The sequence below is a fragment of the Mirounga angustirostris genome, unplaced genomic scaffold (genome assembly GCF_029215605.1).
Source record: "Mirounga angustirostris isolate CCGP_5_RB_7025 unplaced genomic scaffold, mMirAng1.0.hap1 SCAF_4, whole genome shotgun sequence".
Lineage (NCBI taxonomy): Eukaryota > Metazoa > Chordata > Mammalia > Carnivora > Phocidae > Mirounga > Mirounga angustirostris.
The window spans coordinates 109314700-109341973 of NW_026991712.1; the positions used below are offsets into that span (position 1 = coordinate 109314700).

General features: G+C 36.5%; 1 protein-coding gene across 1 annotated transcript in view; it reads left to right on the forward strand.

Annotated features, from left to right (window-relative positions):
* The window catches only part of DPYD (dihydropyrimidine dehydrogenase), an 800443-nt gene that overhangs the window by 665966 nt on the left and 107203 nt on the right, over positions 1–27274 (forward strand). The window contains exon 20 of the mRNA XM_045897134.3: positions 16905–17084. Coding sequence (XP_045753090.1) covers positions 16905–17084 — 180 coding nt within the window. The remainder of the gene's footprint in view (positions 1–16904; positions 17085–27274) is intronic.

Consider the following 27274-nt stretch of genomic DNA (forward strand, 5'->3'; position numbering starts at 1 on the left):
TATAGGTAAATTCTGCTTCATACTGTGGAAAACCTACCTCCGTCTATCTTTTATCCATTGGCCCTACTTCTTCTTTTTAAAACTAGACAGAATATATCCATGTTATTTTTATGAAAGCATAGAATTTCAGAAATGGATAAAACCTTGTCAGCACAGAAACAGTTAAATATTATATGTATATTATTCTTATTATCTGTGTTTATGACTATCCGTAGTAATACAAGTAAGTGAAAATAGCATGCAATTTTATAACAATATTTTTACCATACTACAACCTAGGTCACTTCATTCCCAGAGTGAGACAGAGAAGGTTAAGAAGTTAAGTGGTCTCAAAAATTGGCTTGCTGATAGAGAATTAAATGGGTACCCCAACACTTCCTGAAACCTGGAGAAAATTGGACAGCAATGACCTCGGCATATAGAAGTGGGCCCTGCGTATATCTGAAAATTCAGGAGAAGTGCTCTGAGAGGCTTTCATAGTGTTCTTTAAAAACTGAGTAGCATGTAGGCAAAACATCTCTTAAAGTTATTCATCAGAAGTATATCTGACAAACAGATGGGACTTGTGCCTCTCTGGAGAAGTGTCTAATATGGTCATTATTGTGATTTGAGAAGTGGGTATGTTATCCTTTGGCTGTCTTTCCATTCATTCCTTGGTCAGAGGCCGCAGTGATCCATTATTAATCATCCAAATAGTCAAGCAAAGGAAGAAGGAGACAAAGAAACAAATAGATGGAGTAAAGAAAAGGGAGAAAGAAGGTCCTCACTGTCAAGTAGTTGAGAACTGAATGAAACTTTATAAGGGAAAACAACTTGTTTATACCAGCTTTCAGTTTTTTCCATGGATAGGTACATTTTATTAATAAATGAAATCACTATTTAAATCAGTCAGTCTAATTCCTGTTTTTAACTGAAGTTGCCTGGTAGGTCATCCTGGTCATTTGGAGTAGTACACATTTTTTATTTATTTTATTATTTTTTTTATCTTTTATATTTATTTGTGAGATCTGTAGTTTTTTTTATAGCAGATTTTTATAGATTTTGTAGATTTTTATAGCACCTGGCATTCTAGTGCCTGGACATTGCCTAGTGCCTATCTTAGGCCAGCACATATAAGGAACTGATAATTAAGAGAATATAAACAACTTCTCAAAGCTTAACTGTAATCCAAAGCCAGGCTATAAGTACATTATAACTTTGCAAATGATAATACCAAAACTATTGTAATGGCTAATGCTTATATAGAATTTACTACATGCCAGGTACTTTGTAAGCTAATAATCATATTTGTTCATTTATCCTCCAATAATCCTGTGAGATAGATATTAGTATTGTCCCTCTCCTATAGCCAAGAATGTTAAATTACAAGATGGTAAGTGGCAAAGCTGTGATCTAAACTCAGACAATTTGTCCTAGCATCTGATTTTTAACCACTCTACTATATTGACATTTTTGCCTACTAGAATGACTACTATCAACAGACAGACAGTGATAAGTCCTGGTGAGGATGGGGAGAGACTGGAACCCTCTTGTGTTGCTTGTGGAAATGTAAAGTGGTACAACTACTTTGGAAAACAGTTTGGCGGTTCCTTAGAAAGTTAAACAAAAATTTACCATACAGTCCAGAAATTTCACCCCTGGGTATCTTCTCAAGATAAGTAAAAACATAAGTCCACAAAAAGTCTTGTACCCAGTCATGGCAGCATTGTTCCTAAAACCCCCAAAACTGAAGACAGTCCAGACCCGCATCAGCTGATGAGTGGATAAACGAAATACGGTACATGTGGTTCATACATACAATGGGATAGTATTCAGCAATAAAATGGACTGTTACCATAACAACATAGATTGCTTTAGCATGTGTAAAAAACATGATGCTAAGTGAAGACAAGCAGACACAAAATACTGTAATATTTGTATTGTATAATTCCATTTATATGAAATGATGAGAAGTGGCAAGTCTAGAAAGACCGAAGACAGATCAGTAGTTGCCTGCAGCTTGGAGTCTAAGTGGCAGAGTGGCTGTAAAAGGCACAGGGAACTTTTAGGTGATGGAAATAGTTTAAAACTGGGTTGTAGGGATGGTTTCACAACTCTACAAATTTACTAAAAGTCATTTTCTTGCATACTTAGATAAATTTTATGGTATTAAATTATGCCTTAATAATGCTGCTTTAAAAAAACCCACATAATTAGAAAGAGATAGCTGAAGTACTGTATGTAACAAAATTATTCAATATAAAAGTTTGAAATTTGGGTTGAAGGATTCATAGTGAAAAACCTGAAGGGTCAACAAGGGGGATTTCAATAATGCTTAAAATTTCTATTTCTTTTTTTTTAACCTGTCTCTGTAATCTCGCTTGAAAATGACATAATACCTTTTATAAGGATCCATTAATATTTATAGTATTATTAGTACTCAAATGTAATCAAATTAATGTTTATGAACCCTGCCTAATTTAAAAGTAAGCCCATTCAAATAAGTCTGCCTGATTAAGGCATCCTTGGTAGAGGCCTTCCTGGATTTCTCAAATGTGTTTTACACATTAAAGTATGAAAATTAGACTATTTTCTTACAATTAAACATTGATCATACTTGGTATACATGCTTATATCTAAGTATTTTAATTTTTAAAATTATATCTCATTTAGGAAAAATTAAATAGATCAAAGGGAGATTGGCTTTGATGGTATCAACAACTAACATCTGTTGAGAACTTCATTCATGAGGTTCATGTTATCAAGCCACGTTATGTAATGGTCATAATGTCCATTTATTATTGCATTAATGGTTATTGAGTGTCTAATAGATACCAGGCACAATAATAAGAAACAAATCTGTAAGAAAAATGGCAAATAGTGATAAGTGCTATGCAGAGAATTTAAATTAGCAAATGTGCTAATGATTGGCTGGCTGGGGAAGTTCTTTGGAGAGGTGATATTTAAGCAGAGAACTGAATAGAATTCACCCAGCCATGTAAAAATAGGGAAAAGAGCATTACAGGCAGACAGGGGAAAACCTGATTGCAAAAATGAAGGCATGAATGGCAAAATAAAAGGCATGCCTTTTCTTGGGGGAGGGGGGCATGCTCAGAAAAGGCCATTGTGGCTACAGCAGAGTGAGCATGAGTAAGAGAGGTGAGCAGGGATCAGATCATGCGGTACTTTATGCCAGGTGTTCCTATTTTTTTTTTTTCAAAACAAGGTAAGACATGATTGGTTTTAAGCAGTGGTGAGATGTGATCTAATTTATATTTTAAAATAATCATTCTAGCTGTTGTATGGTTAATGAATTCGGAGATGGTCAATAGGAGAAGGTGTAAACTATGGCAATAGTCCGGGTGAGATGGTGATGGACTTGAATAACAAAAAGCAATGCATGTGGAGAGAATAGACAGATTCACAATATAGATTTGAAGTAGTGCAACAAGGCTTGCTGAGAGATTATAATTTTGTGAGCTAGAAAAATAAAGGAATGAGGAATGATGTTTAGCTTTTGGACTATTGGAGAAGTAGATTGCAGGGAGTGGGGAAATTCTGGCCACAGTCAGGATGCCCAGGAGACCCCAGTGGAGATGTCAAGTGGGCAGTTGCTTCTCCTTTTTCCCTATCCTGTTTTCCAGAGATGTACCAAGCCTTCAAATGCATGTATAACCTAATGCTGATAAATGAGTGTATGTCTTCTCCCCCAGCTAGGATGTATGCCTTCTCCCCCATTCCTTTCCGCTTCTTAGGAAATCCTTACAGTGACTAGAAGAATCAGGCACAAAGTAGATACATGGATACATGCTCGTGGATAGATGCTGAGAGATGACTGGGTGGGTGTTTAGATCAGTGAACATTTAGAAATAGACAGTAAGCATCTGGATACTGAATATTTCAGAGGCCAGTTTCATTTATCTCTTATCATTCTCAGATATATATTCCTGAATCTGAGCTTAAGAGGATCATGAGTATTAAAGGAAAAGATAACAAGAAATACAATTTACATCAAATGTAGATTTTTAAATAAAGTAAATAAAAAGTCTAGAAAACATTTCCCTTCAAAGGAAAAAAAAAATCCTAAATTTATTAGCCTTTTAAAACACATTTATCCATTTCCCTAACTCATCTTCTTCAGATATCCAGGAGATACTGCTTTTCTACTGTGGTCAGATTTCCCACATGTTCAATGTTTTTATGACTTATGAGTCTCTGAAAACTCAAACCAGATTTCTCCTGGTTGAAATATACATATTTCTAGTTAAACACCTCCTTACTCTGTTCACTGATCCCACCCCACAAAATCAGAGGAAAGAAAGACAATGATTGTTATTGGCTTCTTTATTTAAGCTGACAGATCTGAACCAAGAGGACCTAAAAACTTCTTGGAATTAAAAATTTGGGCATGAAAATATAAACCTTCATTATCCTCAAATCAATTACGCTATGTTTATAAGACCAAAGAACTAATATGTCTAAGGATCTAAATATCAAACCTCTGTTTCAGATAGCTGGCTTAATCCCACAGTGATAGACACATCAGATATTATAATATTTAGCATATTTCCTCATGTGGAAAATGATAGTATTTCAGTTGTCATGCTTTAAGGGCATGAGCCATAATCTCATTATCATCTCCCTAAATCAATCACTACATCCTGGATATTAACTCCATCCTAATGACACCAGATGCAGTAATGTATATGAGGTGAGAGAAGAGTTCTATGACTCATCATTGGGCCCGAAAACAATGATGCAAGCTAAAAAATCAACTTAATCACTGGGGAATTCAATATGGCTAAATACAGGGTGCATTGCACATGCCTGGTCTTAACAGAACTAAATTAAGAATAATGTTGCATATTCATAGGGCCTGATGTCTCTCAAACACACAAAATAAATATGAGCAATATAGAGAGTTAAAAAAAAGCAATCAGTTCTATGGCATTTTAAAGCATTATATAATTAGCTAATGTTCCTTATAACAACCTCAGAATATAAGCAATAGTTTAATTTACAATGACATGTTATAGACAAGACTGAAATGTAAAACATGAAGTTCACTTACCTGCATTTACCTTATTTATCTGTTCTTTCAGTCATATTCATATTCTAATTCATATTCAATAATTGATTTAGAGCTTGTAGTATATTGATTTGTGGGGAGGGAGTGGTAATCAGATTTTAGTTTATGCTGTCGAAGTATGACAAGTGATATTCAGTCATTTTTTTTTTGGTCTTAGTCTATCTTGTATGTTCATCTGTGTGTGATAGGCCAATTGTTTACAACATAGACCTGATAATTTCAGTCCAGGGGCTCAACCTACTAACTTATCTGAGAAATTAGTTAATATGGGAAGAGAACTCAAAAGGCACTAGTTTCACATGAAGACATACAATTAAGAACTTGAACAGTTATTTTTACCTCTGAATGAGACCCATTGTGTCACCCATCTACTGAGAGAGACTTCCTGGTAAATAGCACTTCATAATTCTTATCTCATTTGGTCCTCACAACAGCTTTTCAGAGAAGGTTTATTCTGACAGATATAAAATGAACAGCATAACCCCAGGCTGCTGCAGTCAGAAGTTTTGTTTGATAATAGATTTTGAAAAGAACCAGAGGACTGGCTTATAAATTAGTATCTGCGGAATGAAAGAATAAATGAATGAGTGGGTAATTTTTGAGTAATAGAGAAAGACTTTTTGGAAGAAATGATGTCTTAAAATTGCTCTCTTATGATCAAAATCCAGAATGATCTATTAAATACTTCTGGCTATATATCTCCAGCAAATAGAGTGAGAAGGCCTTTCCTGGGAAGATGGGGCAGTTTTACAGTACATATATCAGAGGAGAGCAAATTATTTTAAATGCCAGTGTTTGCACAAATCTGTTCAGTATTAATTTGATTATTTACCTTGAACTACTTAGGGTAAGTTGATGAAGTTCTGAATTTTAAAGTATGAACTTGAAATTATTAAAGATAGAGAAAGAATTCTTTAAAATGAAAATATCAGTCCAGATCCAAGGAGACACTGGACTGACCTGGGTATGTGATGCAGAAACTAAAACATTAAATAAGAGCATCCAGACACAAAACAGGATAGAGTCCTTTCCCTTAGCTTCTCCTGGCTCTGTGTTATCTTCCTTCAGTGTAGCTAGAACTTACAGTACATGTACAGACATATGTGAAAACGAGTAGTTTAGAACATCACATATACTGGACATGGTACTATGAGTTCAATCTTTGTTAAACAAACGTCTTCATTGAGTTCGGAATTGCATAGCTCTTCAGTTGTTATTAAAGGGGCCTACCAGAAGAGAAAGAATCAAATGGTAGCTGCTGTCAAGATCCAGGTATCCAGATTGGGAATACCAGATAAGCAATAATCCAAACGTAAACACTGTCAAGTTTGGCCGTAACAAATAGTACTCAGTCAAGAAGAATGCTAAAGTAGACCTCCTTCTTTGCATTCTGGAAAGGACACTGGTATGCCCAAAGAATAGCTAAGTAATAAGGCAAACATATTCATGTTTAATGATGCAATGAGTGGCACAGACTTTAAATGCAATAGAAGTTGAGATAAAAGTATTTTATTGTGGGTTGGTGTGAATTCTGAATTATGATAAATTAGTATAAGTAGAGGGAGATGAAAATATATCATTGACAGAAAATTAAAGAGAGTTTTGCTTATCCTCGAATGGTATTACTTGGATATCATTATCTTGCTTCATTCATTCATTCACTCATTATTTATTCATTTGAACAAATCATCTGCCAAGCACAGATCTTTGTGTGCTAAACACTGAGAGTGCCATGATGAACAAAACAGATATAGTCTCGGGTGCCTGGGTGGCTCAGTTGGTTAAGCGACTGCCTTCGGCTCCGGTCATGATCCTGGAGTCCCGGGATCGAGTCCCGCATCGGGCTCCCTGCTCAGCAGGGAGTCTGCTTCTCCCTCTGACCCTACCCCCCCATGCTCTCTCTCTCTCTCTCAAATAAATAAATAAATAAATCTTTAAAAAAATCATGTTTCAAATAAAAAGCAGATATAGTCTCTGCCCTTTAACTGTGTCTCTGAAAGTTGGAGAATGAGATCTAAATTGTAATTCTTACTTACATGTATTTTAGAACATGTATGTTCTAGGTACTTACGTATCTTTTTATTTGATACATTCCTCACAAGAATTCTCTTTTAGATAGATAAGTAGATAGATGATAGATAGATAAATAGATAAATATGTGTATGTGTATAAATTATATATATGTATATATGTATATATATTTATTCCTGTTTTCACATGAGAGCCAGGTGCCTTTATAGTGGTTAAAAAAAAAAAAAAAAGCAAGATTACATAGTTGTTATGAGAAAGGGCCCTGGGGCAGATTGACCCAGGACTTGAAGCCTTGCTCTGCTGTTTATTAGTTGTATGATCTTAGTTCAGGGTCCTTCATCTCTGACCCTCTGTTTACCCATCTGCTAATTGAAGAAAATAATAGTACTTTCTGGTGTTATTGTGAGATTTAAGTGTGATGCTACATTGAACATATTTAGCACAGTGCTTGGAAAGTAATAAACACCACGTGAACTTCAGGCAAAGGAATTTGGGTAAAGCATAGAGAAATGACAGTTATAAAAGAACAGACTGAGAATATGTAAAGTACATAAAAATCTTCTACCCTTAAGGGTGTTTCTGTCCAGGTTACAGGATGCAAATTTTGGGCAGTCCTTTACCCTTCCTATCCTCCTTGAGTTTTTCTTATGCCAAAAGATACTTGGAGGTCAAGAGGGAGGGACCCTTTAAACCTAGGATCCTCTGGATCAGGTTAGGTCTCTGGGGTCCCAAATCCCCTCGTAAACAATAAAAGTCCTGTGACTCCAGTCCAATGTTAACGTGCTGAGGCCTGCATAAGTACCCGAAGGACCTGAATGTTAAACCAAACAAAAAGTGACAGAGCATCCTAGAATGTGTTCCATGAGGATAAGTGAAAATCTCCCTCCAATCTAGAGATGGGGAAAAGCCTCTAGTAAGTAAGGGAATCAGAGATCTAGGTTTGTTCAGGACAGTTTTAGTGTGTGCTCATTGTCCTGGTATTTTCGTTAACAGTTTCCCTACTTACTCTCAAGTGTCTGGGTGGTAAATTATATAGTCACCTCTAAGCATCCTCCTAAAACCCTCAGCCTAGAATTTCTGCTAGTCTCTGTCATCTTTCTTCAGGTTATTTGTGACACTCACAAATAATAAAATATGTACCCTTCTAGTGAGAAATGCACAAATAAAACTGATGCATTCATTCATCCCTAACCATCTACCGCCAACCCATCTTTGGAGGCTGAAGACCAGGCATTTTTTTTTTATTTCAATAAGATTTTATTTATTTACTGCAAGTTAAGTAATTATATTGGAAATGTATCATTACATGTACGGATAATTTTTTTAAAAAATTAGAATAGACTGCGATGACATTTGATCAGTTTCAAAATGTGATAGCAATTTATACTCATATCGTACGATTCTTCAGCTAGTGCCACTGACAACTTCAATAGTACATAAGATAGCAGTGTCCCCAGTATTTTTTATAAAGTCACTCATATAAAGATAGTACAATAGCAGGCATTTTATTTTTAGGTTCTTGGTCTTCTCTAATTAAAAGCAAAGCAAAACAAACAAAAAACAAAAAGCAAAAAATCAAAACCTAGCATGCAATTTATTTCCCCAGTTTTTCCACGTAATCACAAATTTTGTAAGCCTCATATTTTCCACTTGTGCAGTAAAGAAATTAAGAGCACATTTTTAACATTTTTTAAAAAAATACAAACCTTTTTGGCTTTGCTTCTCCAGCTCTCCACAGGTATGCACTGTGCTTTCAGTATATTAATTGGAACACTGGTAAGTTTTGTTGTTGTTGTTTTCTCTAGCACTTGTAAATAGAGGATTCACTCTTAATCATCTGAACTTTGTGTAACTTTCGTGTCCCAGACTGTTTTGGCAACTCAATCAAGATTGTTGACTCCCTGAAAATAGCCACGCACTATGCTCACAAATTTGTGTTTTTCTCAATAATAGATTAACCATAAAATCAACGACTGAACTGTGAGTGCTTTAAGAGGTGGACAGTGTTGATTTGAGGTGCTATCACCATGTTAACAACATTTTTCTCATTTCAGACGGATAGTCCCCTTTTCTTGGAATGTTGAGGGTCTGCTTATATCATTGAGTAACCACATTCCTATATCCGTCTTCAAAGTCCAGAAAACAATTTCCGTGGGTGAATTTGCTCAGTAGACTTTTCCACGCTAGGCATTACGACTTATTCTCCTGTCATCCCAACCCCATGTGGTATTTTAGTAAATGATATTGTAAGTTAAATTTTCCCAGCTGTGTTGACACTGCTGAAAAAGAGAGATTGCCTAAAATTATGGATTTTAGTCATCTGACAGCCATTGTTTGGATATTCAGTTTCCTTTTCTTGCCCCACTTTTATCATGGGAGGCGCTGAGCTTGCACGATGCAACACGCAAACCCAGACACCCCCACCTGTGTTACTGCAGAATAATTGAAAATTACGGCGGTAACTGATGCTGCACCACAGCAGTAGCCTCGGGTGGAGAGAACCTATCATAGTAGAAAAATCCCTCTGCCTCTGAGCAGAGTGGCTGAGCTTCCCCAAACTGTAGCCACAGCCCCTCCCCAAAGAATGGGCTGCCTAGGGGAGCCGGGTGTGCAGAGGACTCCAGGTCTCACCTCAGCCTTTTCAGACTTCTGTTTGTGTCTGTGGGGAAGTGGGGCCATCAACAGCAACATCTTTGAAGATTCAGGACAGCGGTGCCCACTCTTTGGCCCTCCGCATTGTGCCTGACACCCATTTTATCTCTAGCCCCTCATAAAAGGCAGAGAGAGGGGCTGTGTCTCTGTGTGGTTCTTTTTCATTATGATTTCTTGGTTCGGGTCATCACTGAGATCTGAATCCAGCTGAAGCTGACTTTGTAAAGGGCAGCTACACGGAAGGGGACAGAGGCGATCTTGCCTGCAGGGCACATCACATCCCTTTGACTCATCAGCCCAGGCTGTCCTCAGTCAAGTTGTATCCTGAACAGTCAGTAGAGAAGATCAGTCCCACAATGCCGTTCTGAATAACAGTCAAGGAGGTGGCCCATCATCCAAGCCACCTTTGAGAAAATACTTGGAGAATTGGTACTTATATTCCAATTCCAGTTGGCAAAATTGGTCTGGATCCCAGTACAGAATCTGTTGGAAACATTTTATTCTCTTTAGCCTGTTTTCAGCTGAATTTGGATTAAGAAATTAATCAGATAGAGAATGACCACAGAGGGACATTAAAAAATAGCCTTTCAAACACCATAAAAGTCCTTCTTGATTGGGAGAAAGGAGGTATTCATATACTTAGAATTTGTCAGAGAATGTATAATTTAAAAGGCCAGGTAAGAACATAGTAATGTGATGGACAATGAAATATAGGATATACAAAACAAGCTAAATGACTTCTCTACCTTTAGCATTTATCAGTGAGCAGCAATTAAAGGACAACATTAAAATGTAATTAATAAGCAGAAGTGCATATTCACCAAGTTGTTTTTTTGTTTTGTTTTGTTTTGTTTTTTTACCTGAACCTTTAAAAAACAACATCTGTTGGGACTTTTTGTTGTTCTTTTTTCCCCCAGCCCAATTTGGTATAGTCAGAACATAGAAAACTGAACTGAAAGCCAGATTTCTTGATAGCATGGCATTTGGACAGTTATTTTACTTAGTGATCCTGTACAGGTTAGTAGCAAAGCTGAAATAAGCCCTCTCCTTTTGGGGGAACAAGATGGTATTTTGCTGAATGCTAGAATTTTATCACTTTGAAGAAAAAAAAAAGCTGCTTGAGAGACCTAAGAGTATAAAAGCATTTGAGATCTCAGAAGGAGTTTAAATCAATGCACTGGTACAGTTACAGAGCAGATGAAAGAACCTGCTGTCTCAATTGCCAGGAAACTACTTAGAAACTCTTACTTTGATTTCTTCACGTAGTCCGTTACATTACTGCTAAATACAATATATAGGGACATCGCGACTTTGATGTTGTACAGCTTCAACAAATGGAAACTAATATGGTAGGACAACTAAGATTTGTGGTTTTATGTGGATATACAAATGTCTAGCTCCTTATGTACTATGTATCCCAGGGGCTGTCTTTTCACCTATAGCCTTATAAAATTAAAATTTTGGTGTTTTATTCATGAATTCTAGTAAATGCCATGTTTATGTAGCACCAAAAACTCATAGGGAGATAGTGTTATTCTGAATTATTACCTTAACGATATGTATTATACAACAGTTTCAAAATTATAATGTAGTTTTAAATGTCTGCTTATAAGTACTGGACAGAACTCAACTCAATGAGGAATGACTGATCCGGTGCCTTTAGAAAATCTGACGTCTTTGCTCAGTGGGTGTGGACAGATGAAATTGGAAACTGCATTTCCATCCAACAACAGCAAAGGTCTGTTTTCCAGTTTTCGTCATAAACCTTCAAGTGATCATCCCATTATTAAATCCTACATTTTAAAAATCTGTGGATTTCTGCCATATTTCATTAAATAATAAATTTGAAATCATTTTGCAATATGTGCTGCTTCTTAGGAAAATTATAAATATGTGCTTCTTTAATTCTGTAAGACATCAAATTTAAGATTTTGAAAATTTACAGAAGTAAGAAGATCTTAAGGATCTTCTGACTTCTAAAGATCTTCATCTGACTGTTGGCTCTACCGCCTACTAATCTTGTGAGTTGGGACAAAGCATTCAATGTTTAGTTTTGACTTCCTCACTTACGAAGCACTTACTGGCACCTTCTCTGTCTTGCTGTCAGAACTGGTGTATGGGCTAAGGAAGATGATACTGGAGAGGCAGCGCTGTACTGGAGAGAGCTTTGGGCCAGGCAGGGAGACCAGCACTGCCTCCAACTAGCCCTTGTGACCACAGATAGATCATTTAGCCTTTCTGGACTCCTACTCTGTGAAATAAGGAGGCTGGTCTGAAAACATTCTAAATTACCTTGTGCTTTATTTGTTGGCATGCTTGGAAAACCGTAAATCACTATGCAAATATTTCTGACTTTTTGATAACATGCTTTGAAAACTATAAAGCACCAGGTAAAATATTTCACGTGTTTTACATTGTTTAAACAGTTTAATGCTTTATCAAAATAAATTAGTAAGGGGAGACCATAGGATTTTTTTTTTCTTTTTTCTGGGAAATCTTTAAGAATTGGATGGATAATCCTCCTAATTCAGTCTTTTATCTATGGACTGTGTTCATAGGAATACTCTTGAACTTCTTACAGCTATGTAAGACTCTGTTATTAGTATATTCTAGAATGTGATAAGCGTTACTTAAATCCAGGTATCCTCCAATACTCCTTTTACACTACTTACAGCAACTTTAAGACTACTTTGGACTCAATCGGAAACATATATTTTACTTGCATATAGCCTGATGGCACACATTTCTGAGACCTGGAGTGTAGTTTGTCCACCTAGGAGACAAGAAATGAAAAGGGATAATTATGATCATAGGTTCATCTGTATTGTGTCTGATAGTTTAAGATCCCTATTTAAGAACGTTGTCACATTCTGAAATATCATATGAGAGATTGCTGCTCTATTATACAAAGACACGGGCCAGCCTACGGTGTTCTGATTCTGCAGATCTCTTCCTTGCCAAATTATTTACCTGGAATTGGTATTGTTAATCCAATTTGGATTCAATTTGCTAGCTTCCTAGTAAATTGTCTTTTACATTTCAAAGAAGTTGGCTTTTTCTTTCCAGGCAAAGTTGGCTTTTTCTTTCCATGTTGACCTCGTAGGCACTTTCAACTTTAAATTATCTGATAATAACCATGAGGTTTAGCACTGTTCTGTCCTTTCTGAGCTTTGTAATTTCCACAGCACTGCCACCTACACAATGTAATTTAATCCCCACAACAAGAAATTAGATATTATCATACACGTTTTTTCAGATGGGGAGGCGGGAGAGGAAGACTCAAGACTGACTAGCTCCAGTCCCAGCTGCTGAATGACAGAGCTGGGTCTCAGACGTGGCTTCTGGCAACCAGACCTAAGCTTTTTTTTTGAGATCACTACCTACCACAAATAAACATAATGTCCATGAACTTCTTTTACTGCATTAGACCAAAAAAGTATTAGGCTTAAAAAATTATATCTTGCCTAATTCATGCTCTAATGATTTATTCATGTTATGAAATTTATTTTTGGTGTCAATCTAGCTAAGTACTAGCTACTATTTTAAGACTTAAATATGTTGCCTTTTAGTTTCCGATGTGCTATTCCCATTTTTAAATAAAGAAAGTTGCTCATACTTATGCAGCTTTGATGTGGTTTAAACCTGATTCTGCTTGACTTCTGTATGCATGCTCTCAGCCTCTAGTCTCTACCACTTGATACGGCATAAAAACCACTAGATTTGACTTGAAGGAATAGTTTTTCAAGTTCAAGCTCTTTCCGTTTTTAAAGGAAAAACATTACCCTCTCTCCTGCTTAACTTGTAGGTTTGTTCTGAGTATTGAAAGAAATAATGTATGTAAAGGAGACTTTTTAAGATGTAAATCCACCATAAATAGATAATTTACTATTAATGTGCTTAATCTCATTTTATGAGAAATAATGAGAAAAGAATAGCACCCCCCAACCCTCTGTCACCTTGCAGATATTTGTACACTCACTTTGCATAGGCAGGCTTTGACTAAATGTGCCTGCACCTAAAGCAAAAATTCAGGGCATTGTGTCAGACCTCTGGAGGAGACTATTCAGTGGCAATAGGAACTTTATGACACTCCCCAACTCATGCTACACAGGGGGCCACCACCTACTCAGCCCCTGAATGGGCTGATCCTGCTGAGGATCCAAGGACCCATATTTAAAACAGCTCACTATAGGGATATTCACACTTATGGAAATAATTAATAGTGGCAATGATCCTTATAATGGCACCTGATGTCCTGCTGGGAAGAAAGATAAACCAGCCTTCACCATAAAGAACTTACAAATTATACTAAGCAAACATGTTAACACCTATTAAGAGTCCTAATCAGAGCTGTTAAACAAACAAAGAGATGTCATATAAAATACACCCATTTAGGAATAGCAGCTACATGTTTGGAGTTTTAAAAGGAACCATTTACCTTTGAGATAGAGATACAGGCCTCAGTGGAGTGTAAAGGTTAGGCAAGAACAAGGCACCTTTTTGAGCAAATCCATTTTCTGAGCATCAAATCCCATAGCCAAAGGTCTGTTCCTAAAGGTGTGCTTGCATCCTAAGATTTATTTTGGGTCTTATTACTATTTCATCAGAAAATTGTTTCTTCAGATGTGACTTATTATTATAAGTAGTGCTTCTTTAAAGGGCCATGAAAATGTTGCTACAGTGTAATAGTAAAAATCAAGAAATTGTTAGTCTGTAAGAAATTCACCTTGCAGACAGCATTTCAGGTTAAGATGAGATTCATCCCTACCTTGCTATTCTAAGTGTGGCCCAGCAGCATCAGCCCCACTTGGGAGCTTGTCACAAATGCAGGATCTTGGGTCTCATTCCAAACCTGCAGAAACAGAATCTGCATTTCAATGAGATCTTCAGATAATTTATATGTGTATTAAAAGTTTAAAATAAAATATCAGCGTGCAGAGTTCCTACGATCAGACCTTCTATCAGGAAAATTAATAAGTTTAATCTTATCAGAAAGTAGAAATTAAATTACTCATTTTAGAAAGGTATATAAATAGTGTGACATTTCCCTTATGATGAAACTTATCTGAAGTGATCCCCTCAAGCACCCATGTCTGTTGGTGGCTTTCAGTGTTTCCAGCATAGCACACCATCCCAGCCATGTTCAGTCACCATGTCATAGTCTCTCCTCCCTCTTGAGGTTTTATGTTCCCTTCACCTACTCAGAATAGCTCCCAATTATGTTACACACTAGCACTATAGGATGGAACATAGGAGAGGGTAGGAAAGAGGTAGTCTTCCCAGTCTTCGGGCCCACCATGTTCTTCCATAATTAAAATCCAAGTCTATGTTAATTTACTTCCTTAAAAAATAATACAATAAAATAAAATACACCAAGTCTGCTCTTGACCACTCCAGCCCCATGGGGCTAAATCAACCGTATACAAATTGTGCCATGTTTGTGGATTAAGAGAATTAGTGACTTTTTTATCTTCTCACTGGACAACTCAGGATAAATGAGATTAAACATTACTATTCATATGTTAAAAAGTATCTAGATTCCTTTTAGCAAGCAGGTTTTTACAACAATTATGAATATCCCATAAAGAACATACTATGATGTGATTTTCAAAATCTGATGTCTTATGGTCATATGGTGAATTGTTTTAAGACTAAAGCAAAATTATACCCGTAAGCATATACTACGAAAAAATGGAATCTCACAGTGAACAAAGAAGGTGAAGTAAGGCATTAGCTGACTTACAGTTAAAAAACATCCTGTGGAGGAAATTGTAATGATGTTTTTCGTCATTGTTCTCAAAAAAATCAACTCTTAAGAAAGTTATAAGAGGCCTAATTAATGTTCAAACTATTCTTCCTAAGAAACAATTTTTTTTTAATGTAATGTAATGGGCTTCATAGAAAATATTCTTCTCTGTATTTAGTGGTTATTCAGTTCTCTTTTCTACATTGTAGTAACATACAGCACTTAAGAATAGGAAATGAAGGATTTTTGTTCCTGCTTTTTGAGGTGTCTTTGGTAATAATTAACCTAGAAGTGTTTATCTAAATCCATTAAATTCCAGCTCTAACTCAAATCCCAGCACAGACTTTCAAGTTTATTTTTATTGGAAGGATCCTAATTTTTCAGATTCAGCTCCTTCACTCTAGAATTCTTTTATTCTTTATTTTCTGACATATGGTCACTCAAATTAAAATATCTCTTCTAAATTATCCAGGCATTCAACATATATTTATTAAGAGCAGAGTGAATGACACATACTCTGCTACTCACTGGGGATAATGTGGTGACCAAGATAAATGCAGGTTCTTCCCTCCTGAAGCTTTAGCCTGTTTGGGGAGCGAGCTGTACATCAAATACAATAGTTATAAGGAAAAAATGTAGTAGTAACTGAAGGCCTTTACCTATTCTAGGCTCTTGGAGGCCTCCTCAAAGAAGTGATATTTACCATGATATGAGCAAGGGCCAGTAGTCAACCATGGGTAGAAGGGAAAAATTTTCTAGGCAGCAAGATCTTACGAAAAAGTCTCAAGGCAAAGAAAGAATGTGGCAGATGCAAGGAAAAGAGCAAAGACTTGGGTGATTGGAGCATTGTGAGCAAAAAGAAGAACAACAGTAGACAAGGTTGAAGAGGGAGACAGGGGTCAGGGGTGGTTGAGTTAACTGATGAACAGCACTCCAGCCTCGGCATGACCACCTCTGGACATGAGAACTACCTCCAGGCGGTACATCCCAATGGAAGGAAAAGGAGAGAGTTAAAATGTCATTTCTTATGCTGTGCTAAACTGGATTCCTTATAAATGCAACTGACTGGATCTAATTTTTTACAGCTGTGCTAAGGTTTGCCTGACATACAGTAAGCTGCACATATTTAAAGTGTACAAGCTGGGCCAGTTTTGAAACATGCATACATCTGTGAAGCCATCACCACATCGAGTTTATGAAAGTAGTCGCTGTCCCTGAAAGTTTCCTTGTGCCCCTTCACAGTCCCTCCCTCCCCACCCCCACTCCCATCCCCACTTAATGATTGATATACCATCCTTGGGACAGAGCCTGGAACATAAATCCATTTTCTTGAATAAATGCAAAGTGAGTCCATTTGGAGAATTAGCTCTTAGGTTGACGTGTGGTTGATTGCTCCATCTTTTCTAGGTATGCAGTGCTATTCAGAATCAGGATTTCACTGTCATCCAAGACTACTGCACTGGCCTCAAAGCCCTGCTGTATCTGAAAAGCATTGAAGAACTACAAGACTGGGATGGGCAGAGTCCAGCTACAGTGAGTCACCAGAAAGGGAAACCAGTTCCCCGTATTGCTGAACTCATGGGAAAGGTATGGGCTCACTTCTCCTGTTGTCCTTAGGAACTCTACCTCGGTCACTTTCTATATCAGGTCTTGTTTTCCTTCCTACCATCTCATTAACAGAGGAAACACAGTGCCTTTTGGATGTTATTTCTGTAGTAGAATCGTTCTGAAGGAGGCTTGATTACAGCTATATGATAGGTCTGTGAGTTACATTTTTATAAAACCAATATAACACAAGGTCACGTAAAGGAAAAAAGATTGAAGTTTATAGTGTAAAGTGCCTCCAAATTCTTGCTTACTGTGGTGATGACTGGCATTCTTTCCAGTGGGAGGCTGGAGATTTCTTTATTCTTTAACAAGCTCTGGAAATTATAACATTACCTTTCTATTTTCAAGACAATCAAATCACTGGAGTCCTGAATAATATGATGAAGTTTTTAAAATTAAAATCTAATCGGTATCTTTTGTAACTGCTTCTTCTATGTGGTTAAACCTGGGCTCAAAAGGTTATGTCCCAACTTTCTCACTGCTATTTTCAGAGAAATATATACTACATTTACATTTTGTATAATACAGTGATTTTAGCAAATCTTTTCTAAAACAACATTCAGCATTTTGCCTTTGTATTTCCTTTGTATTATTCTAAATAGACAACCATTGTCAGAAGACATTTCTTGAGTCCTGAATGAGGGGAGGAAAAAATTATAATTCTTAGTCTTTTCAGCTTGTCACTACATCAATAATTAACTTTAAAAAAAAAGAAAGGCAAGTATAAAAAGATTCTTTAAGGAAGCATTTAATAATTCAAATGAATCTTAACTTGAAACAGGTCACATGAGAAAGACGGAAAACAAAAACCCTGGATACTCTGCTTTGGATGGCAGGGTTAGGGACTCTGAAAGAAGAGAAACATCATATAACTGACTTACATTTGGCTACTTTTAGTGGAAACTATCACTCCCCTCCCAGGTAGCCAAAAATAAGGGCTTCTTGAAAAATAACGTGCATGATTGCAAGTCCAGTAATGAAAAACAAAAGGGAGAAAGAAAGAAAATCTTACAGTGTGAATTCCTAGAAAATACTGTGATGAATGACTCCGTGAGTGGCAATCAAACAGAAAAAGGAGTGGGTGGCATTAATATTTATAATATTGTAATTAGCAAGACTGTGCCTAAGCAGCATTATTAATGTAACTAATCATATTATCATAAACTGAGTCTGCAGTATTTAGACAGTGAGTGTTCTTGCCTTTATCAATGACCATCAATATCTGGAGTTTGTTCATAGCAAAAAAAAAATTTTTTCTCACAAATAACTTTATATTCATTCAGTGTAAATATCCTAAGTAAATTGGTTCTGACAAGATAGTTTTGATAGTTTATGACCGTTCCGTAAAAGCATCGTCTCAAATTCGAGTGGTCACCCTGTAAGCTGAAATGTAAGTAGCTGCTTTGCACTGTGCTGTTTTGTCTTTAAAGGACTTCCACGTTCATTTCAAAACTTACATAGTCAAATAAAAGATGAATAATGATGGAGACACTTGTGTCAATGATATAAGTGGAAACTGATTTTCTGAGAGTTTGAATCTAGATTCTGACTTTTTTCTTTTGGTGAGCCCAGCTTTCATCAAAATCCTGTGTCATTTTCAGCATTATCATTTAAAAAAAACAAAGTTTTTTCACATAGATTTTGCCTGTGTGATTATATTAGCGATTCAGTGCTCAACACTAAGCTGAGGAACTAGCAATTGGTCTGGTAATAGACTCGGGGTGGGCTGACATGACCAAAACAATAGGCGACGGTCCCCTTTAGCTTAATGTCTCTAACAGTGAATCAGAGTGTGTTGGATCCAAGGTACAGGAGGCTTCCTAACTGTTCCTTCATGGTATTGCTGGTGTGTGTGCATATATCTTTGAAAACAAGTCATATTGTTCTCTCATTAGCTGAAGAGTAAGATGCTGTTCTTTATAGTGTTTTCGTGTTACAGGGAAAACAAGAGGTGATGTAGACCCTTTTCAGAAGGACCCGCTAGAAGTAGCTGGCTTCTTTAGGTAGGAAAGATTTGTTTGGAAAGTGCAATTGTTACTCTACTTAATCTTTTACTCAGAGGTCAGGCTAGAATAAATTAGAGTAGAAATGTAGAAGAAACCAATTACAATACGGTGTTTGAAGATGGAGAGAAAATGAGACATTAGCTATGGAAACAAGGATTTGGCCAAATTAATTGTGTTATCTTTTAAGTAATTAGTATCTTTAATATACTCTCCCTTTGCATACCCTCACTTATTAATTCTTTAAACTTCCCAAGCAATGTTTCTTCAGGTGGCTTTGGAAAGGCAAAGAAGTCAGTCATTTATAGTTTGCTCTGCTCTTATGGTGCAAATCGTATACATCTGTACCCGCCAACATGAGAGCAAACCCCATACGAAGAGCAGCAGCCGGCTTTGCCACACCATGGAGCAGTGGGTCTCAAACTGCTGGTGCTTAAAAATCATGGGGCATGCTTGTGAAAAATGTAGATTCCCTGGCCCCACTCCGAGATGCTGACTCAGTTGGTCAGAGGTGGGTCCAGGAATCTGCCTTGGCATGTGGTGGTTCTGATGGACGGATCCAAGGATCCACCTTGCCAAAAGTAATAAAGAAGATAATAGCAACAGAATATCATTAGAGATTGAGAAGTTAGCTGTGAGCACAACACAAGCTTTTCTTGATGGAGGAAGCTGGCACTGATGTTGAGCTGGAAGAGAAGTCAAATAGAGAATCAGGCGAGGAAGTCCAGAGAAACAGCGTACTGAGTTCTGAGTGGCCGGTGCTTTGAAAGGACGTGATAAGGAAGCAGGGGCAGGGAATTTGTGCAGCAGTTAGGTCCAAGACATGTAAGCAAAAAGAATCGGGAGGACAGAGACGCTTTGCCATCAAAGACGTAACATCAGCTCTGAGGAAATCTGTGAGGATAAGGAAGCAGAGACTATTCACAGGATCTTCAGAAAGGAAGGGTCTCAGCAGCAGAGCGCCCAGTTACTTTAAACTCTGTAATCTCAAGGCCTCCTTCCCCCTGGTGAAAACTTAGGCAGCTCAGTGAAAATGAAGTGGTCATTTGCCACATATAGGACAGAGGTTGCTAGTGGAGTCCAGAGTAAGACTGGTGGGTTTGCATGATGTTTCATTACCTAACTAGGTAAGCCAGCTGGACAAGTTAATTGATCTCTCCAAATCTCTTTCTAAAACTATCAAATGAAGATAATCACAATGTAAGTCCGGAGTCCCTCGTTAATAATTCTGAAATCCAAAAAGTGCCGAAACCCGATGTTTCATTTGGCAGCACACATGACTTGAACTGATGTGAGGCTGTTATTAATTTATTAAATAAATTAATTAAATAAAATTATTAAATAAAAATTTTATTCTTTCTAGAGTGGACATTTACGTATTTACTGCAGAGAGACTAATGTGTTTGATTCCAGGTTGCTACCCCACATCTTTCTAGGGGTATTAGGTAAAATGTGGCATGTGCACCATTTTACTTTTCTAAAGCACCCCCCCTCCCCCGCCGCCAAATTCTGAATTCTGAGATATATTTGGCCCCAAGGATTTTGGTTAAGAGGTTGTGAAGAATATTTAATTGAGAATATAACTGCAAGTATATATAACTTTATCCATAGAGGCGGAGGCAAAGTATATATTTTAGTGATATCAGAAAATAAAATATTAGTATTTGGAATTTTTAGATGTGGCAAACCACAGTATGTTGAGATTATTTGCTTGGGAAATATGAAAGAAATTGGGTGCTCCAAGATTAGAACAGAAAATTTTGCAATCAAAAAGCATGGAAGGAAATGACTTCACATTTTTTGTGCTTGGGATGAGAGTAGGATTGCTAAGCAAGAGCCCTCAAAAGGGAAACAGCACAGGCCAAAACTACTGACTGGTTGGGGTTTGCATGCATTTTCACTCTCTGTTCCCTACATCTAGAATGTCTTTCCCACTCATTGAAGAGAAATTCGCAAGCACTCCCTTCTCTTTTTAAATTATTCTTTGATCTCTACACCAGAATTAATTTCTCCTCTTCAGCCTTAGTTGTAACAATATCACACAGCATTTGGACTTTTAAATGTCTTTTTCCTCTACTAGACAGCAAGCCCACTTCCCAATTTCTTGGACACCTACTGATACGCAGTAAGGGCTCAGTAAATGCCACTTATGTCAATGAATGACAATTGGACTCTAAGAAAACAGCTAAGTGGTAGCATTAAAAATTGGTAGTCATTTGACTTACCAACCCATTGCTTTTCCCATCACATCAGAAATTAAACGAGTGTAAGAAGGAAAAAGTAACTTTGAACTTAAAGTCCTATTTCATGTATAAGCCTAGTTTGGTAAAATGAGATGGAAAGAAGTCAGAGTGGAGTGAGATAGGCAGGTGAGCAACCTTTATTCCTTCTTGACTTAGGAAAATGTATTTCAGGTAGAAGCTTCTTGAGGGCCGAGACCATACAGCATGTGCCACATATGTAGCAGTAGATGACACAACATCTACTATTAGGAGCAATGGCGTGGTAGCTGAATTGCTGAATAAATACAGTGATCAATCACTTATTTATTGTAAGATGTATTTTAAATGTCATTTCCTTTGGGAAGTCATCTGTGACCCTCCTCTTCTCTGTCTGGGAAAATTGAGGCCCTCATTTCTCAATTGATATTGCAGTTTTATTATCTTCTGGTTATATGTCTTCTTGTCCATCACTGAGGTCATTATGAGCATCTTGAAAACAGAGATGATGTCTTATTTATATTTGAATTTTCAAGCACCTGGCACAATGCTACATGTTTATAGAATTAAACTGCACAAACTGTCTGCAGTGTCCTTATTTGGAGGAAAAAAGAAACCCAATTTATAATTAAAATTCTAGCTAGTCCCTTTCAAGAATAGCAGAGATTTTACAAAGAAACAGCAAATGTGCCAAATTACTTTCAGTAGGTATTAAAACATGGTGAAATACACATCAGTGATACTAAAAGTGAATATAATCTGTGCTCATTAAAAAGCTTTCATTAGGATAAAATCAGAAAAACTGTCAATGTGCTTGTATAGCACCTCTTGAAACAAGGCTTTATTTTGATAATAGAAACAAAAACATGTGCGTCCATATGACCAGATACATCATTATCATGTTATTTTAGAGCCACAAGTGATATGATTTTAGAAAACTATTGCTATCTGGTTGTGACATTTTATATGCAAATATCTAACCATCTATTTATTTGTTTCTGGCATGTTACCCAACACAGAGAACAAAGAACTGTCCAAAAGGACCGTATGACGTCATGAGCATGACCATTAGAAAAGGCCTAATAACAACAGTCTTCGAAGCGGAGAGTAGTGCCTCCCATTTATAACTTTGAAAGTTTTCTGTCTTCCATGCTATTTACATTTTCATACTTTTTTTTCCAAATTGAGATATAATTTGCATAAAGAAAAATGCACAGGTCTTAAATGGACCATTTGATGAGTTTTGGCAAATGCACACATCCATGAAATCCTCAATTCTGTCAAGGTATCAGACATTGCCAACATCTCAGAAGACTTCCTTCTGTCCCTTTCCAGTCATTATCTCTCCCTCCCCCCCACTTCTAGAAGTAAATGCAATTTAGTTTATATCATCATAGATTAGTTCATTCATATTCTGTAGCATTATATAATTAGAGTTCCACAGAATGTATGTTTTTGTGTGTGTGGTTGCTTTCCTCAACCACTCCAGTGGTTTGGAGATTCATGCATGTTGTTGTGGGTGTTAAGTAACTCATTTCTTTTTATTGGTGAATAATATTCCATTGAATAAACATATCACAATTTGGTTATTCATTCAAAATGACATTTGAGCTATTTTCACTTATCCAGTATTATAAATATGTCTAAAATAAGCATTCAGCCATAACTTTTTGTGAACACCTATTTTCATTTCTCTTGACTAATACCTAGGAGTGTAGTGTCTGCATCATAAAGTGAAATATGAGCTTTAGAAGAAACTTGCTAACAGATTTCATAGTGGTTGTACCTGTTTATACTCCTGCCAACTGTGGGTAGGTGTTTCAGTTCTTTCACATTCCAGCCAACATTTGGTATTCTCTGTCTTTTTAGTTTGAGCCATTTTAGTACATGTCCATTGGTATTTCATTGTGATTTGAATTTCCATCTCCCTGAAAACTAATGATAATAAACACTTCCTCATTTTCTTATTGGCTATCCATATACCTTTTCTGTGAAGTACTTACTCAAATCTTTTGCCTGCTTAAAAATTGGGCTTATTTTTTTACTGAATTTTCTTTACATATTCTGGATACAAGTCTTTAGATGCAGAAAAAGCATTTAACAAAAATCCAGCATCCACTCATACTAAAAACCTAGTAAGAGAAGGTAACATCCTCAGTTTGACAAAGGACATGTACAAAAAATTCTACAACACATATCATATTTAAATGGCAAATAAATAAACTTACTCTTCTAAGATCCAGAACTAGGCTTGCATGTCCACCTTCACCACTTCTATCCAGTATTATACTGGATGTCCTAACTAGTGTAGTAAAGACATAAAAAGAAATAAATGGCATCCAGATTGGAAACCTACTAAAACTGTCATTTGCAGATGGTAATATTGGATACATCAAAAATCCCAAAAAGCTATAAAACACTATAAAAACAATAAATGAACTACAGAAAGTTTCATGATACAAAGACAATATACAAAGTCAGTCATATTTCTAGATGAACAATAGAAACAATGAACAACCAGAAAATTAAATTTTAAAATTCCATTTACAATAACATTTAAGAACCACAAAATACTTAGCAGCAAATTAGCATGTATGCAATATCCACACATTCAAAACTATAAGGGATTGCTGAGAAAAAATAATGAGAAAAAAAAATCAATGGAGAAATACGTTCTTTCCAAATTAATCTGTAGATATAGCACAATCCCAATCAAAATCCCAATAGATGTGTTTGTAGAAGTCGACAAGCTGACTCTAAAATTTTCATTGGTATTTAAAGAAGCTAGAATAACCAAAACAGTCTAGAAAAAGAACAAAGCTTGAGGAGTTGAACTATCTGCCTTCAAGTTTTTCTATAAACCTATAGTCATCAAACAAGCATGTTTTAGTGTCAGGATAGACCAATAGATCACTGGAACAGATAGAAAATCCAGAAATAAACCCACACATATATACTCAATTGATTTTTCACAAAGATGCCAAAGCAATTCAATGGAAAAAGGAAAGCCCTTTCAATAAATGGTGCTAAAATTAATGGAACCTCGTATTTTCCTCACACAGGACACAAAAGTAGTTTTAAACATATGATAGATATAAAAGTATAAAAATTTTAAAGAAAACATAAGTAAATAGCGTCATGATCTTGGGATAAGGAAAAATTTCTTAGATAGGATGCCAAAAGCACTAACCAACAGGAAAAAATTGACAACTTACATTTCCTCAAGATTAACTTTTGGTCATCAAAAGACACAGTTGAGTAAATGAAAATTCAAGTCACAGAATGAGAGAAAATATTAATGATATTTACATCTCACAAAGAACTCGTGACCAGAATAAATGTATACAATACTTTTAAAATGTATACTGGAATAATATGAAATAATTTATTTTCATCATAAGTATATGGAAATCTTAAAATGAAAAGTCCATGGTGAGGGACCTACCTGTAGGCTCTTGCAGCTAACTTTCATCCATTTGTGATAACTTTTTTTCCCCTCTTTTCTCTAATACCACTTGCAGAGCTAGCCCAGAAAAGAGGGAGTGAGGGAGATGAAAGCCATTTTCCTTCAGGTTCATCTTACAGTCCTGTGGTTCTCGTCCATGTTATTTTCTCCCAGTGCAGCTTTGAATCCCTGTGGTTATATCTCTGTGAGGCTTCCAGTTGGGTACTTTACATTGTTAGAAAACTTCCAGATGACATTCTACATTTCTTCAGTTACTTGGGTACTGACTGAAACCAGAAGCAGTATTATTAAGATCACTTTCTATGACGAGCCAGACTGCATGAGGCTAAATATTTTTATTGATTGAGCTCATTTCAATAAACAAAAACCAAAAAAACAAAGCTCCAGTTCCTGGAAGTTCAAATTTTCCAGGATTACCAAATCAGAGCCTACTGCATAGATATTATGGGGACTTATCTACATCTCTAAATATCATCAGATGGTTTGAGTAGTATCTTAGGTAGAATGCTGAAATGCGAAGTATCCTTAAAGAATAGGACCGACACCTGTTTATAAATGGTGATTATTCCTACTTAGAAGCAAAAACTGTTGAATAAGATTTGATAGCCCCTTCTTGTAGTTCTGAGTGTCTAATCATCTCTTTAATGTTTAATGATCCCACAAAGGAGTCAGTGTGCTATAGTGAAGAGAGCACAGTGTTAGAGTCTAGCAGGTCTAGAATCCAGGCCCAGTGGCTTACTGCTGGCTGAACTTGGGTCAGCTACATGAATCACACAGTCCTCTATTCCTGTATTGGCAAATTGAGATAATGATACCAGTTTCACCAGTACTTTGTGAGGACTGGAAATTGCATATGTAAAGTGTATAGCACATAGCAAGCAGGCATTCTGTACATGCCCAGTATTGTTATAGTTAATTCTAAAATAGATGATGGACAGGTAGATACGTAGCCACGTAGATACATACATAGAACATAAGTAGACATACAAAAATATTGGGGTAAGTTGTATATGTGATACTTCCACGTTATTTGTATACTTTCTTTTCACCTTCTACTGATAACATGATTTAGGTAGCTTAGTTTTATTTGATCTGGTCAAAAGCTTGCATCTTTGTCCTTTGAAGCACTCTCCTTTACAAAAAACAAAAAACAAAAGCAGAAACAAAGCTTCTAAATAATTCAGAAGTGTTCGCTTTCCAGGTAAAATGGAAATAAATTTGTTAATTTGGGGTTTAGGCAGTAAAATAGCACGAGTGGTCCATCGTTGGTCCTAAAATAGGTAGAAGGGAGGAGCCTATTACTGTTGGCAAATCATAGTAACAATACCCGAATTTAAAGTGAACCATTAGGGGAGGTGCTGGTAGGAGTCTCTCGTGTTATGGAATGAGGTAGTTTTGCTTTGCTTATCACCAGAATAGTTTGTGCCATTATCAGCCTTCCCAGAATGGCTTCTTTCCCATCTCAGGGGAAGTGGGTTTATTTCACAGGGCAACTCCAATCAGTTGGTAGTGGTTGCCAGCAGCAGTATATAGAAAAAGATTATGCTCCAAAGCCAAGTCCAGCAGAGATGTGTGACTAAGTGGCAACACCTCCATCAGCATGAACACAGGATAAGATGTGGCAGAATATGGCTTCCCACTTCCCTGAGTGTGGAGCACTGACCGTTTGCCCAGTCTAGGAATTTGGGCAGCATTGAGCTTTGCAATCTTTGTAACCACTGCAGCTGCCTCATTGCAATCCACCATTGTATGCCTGAAATAAAATGTAAACCATACATTTTTACTGTTTTGCCAGCATCCCACCATGCTTTGCCTTCATCTGTCATGCTTTTAAAAAGTATGATTTCTTATTTCTCGTCATTCATAAACAGACATCTAATTGCCAAGCACAGATGCGATTATTCTTTTGTCAGTTTCATGAAAGTAAGTGGTTAAGTAGAATTCCTCATACTCCATCAAATATACTGCTTTAATCAGAATGCACATTATCAATATTAATTATACACGTAGAACTTGTGTAAAAGTACTTCCCATCTTCAACACACTTACCTACATTAATTTTGATGTTACTTTTAAGCCAGAAAAAAAAAAAAACCTCAGGATTTTTCTTGTTCTGGGTGGAGATTGAGGATTTCTAAAGAAAGCATTACTATAAGCATGTAAGATGAAATTTGAATTCAAATACTGTCCTTGAACTCACCCCCCCACCCTCCCTCCTAAGAACTCTATAAAATCAGTGCACATTTATTGCAAACCAGTTAGCTTTTTTCCTAATCCTGATTTTATGGAGTAAGGCAAAATATCTCTCTGTAATTCTGAGCTATGCCCTTGAGATTCTCCCTGAGAAAAAAATATGTATTTGTTATATCTCTGTTTAAGCTCATCTGCCCACTTGAATAAAGGGAGCATTAGATAAAAGATACAATTTTCTGCTAATTAAAGGGGTCAAAGAGCCATTTTGATAATATGAAGAGTCAACAG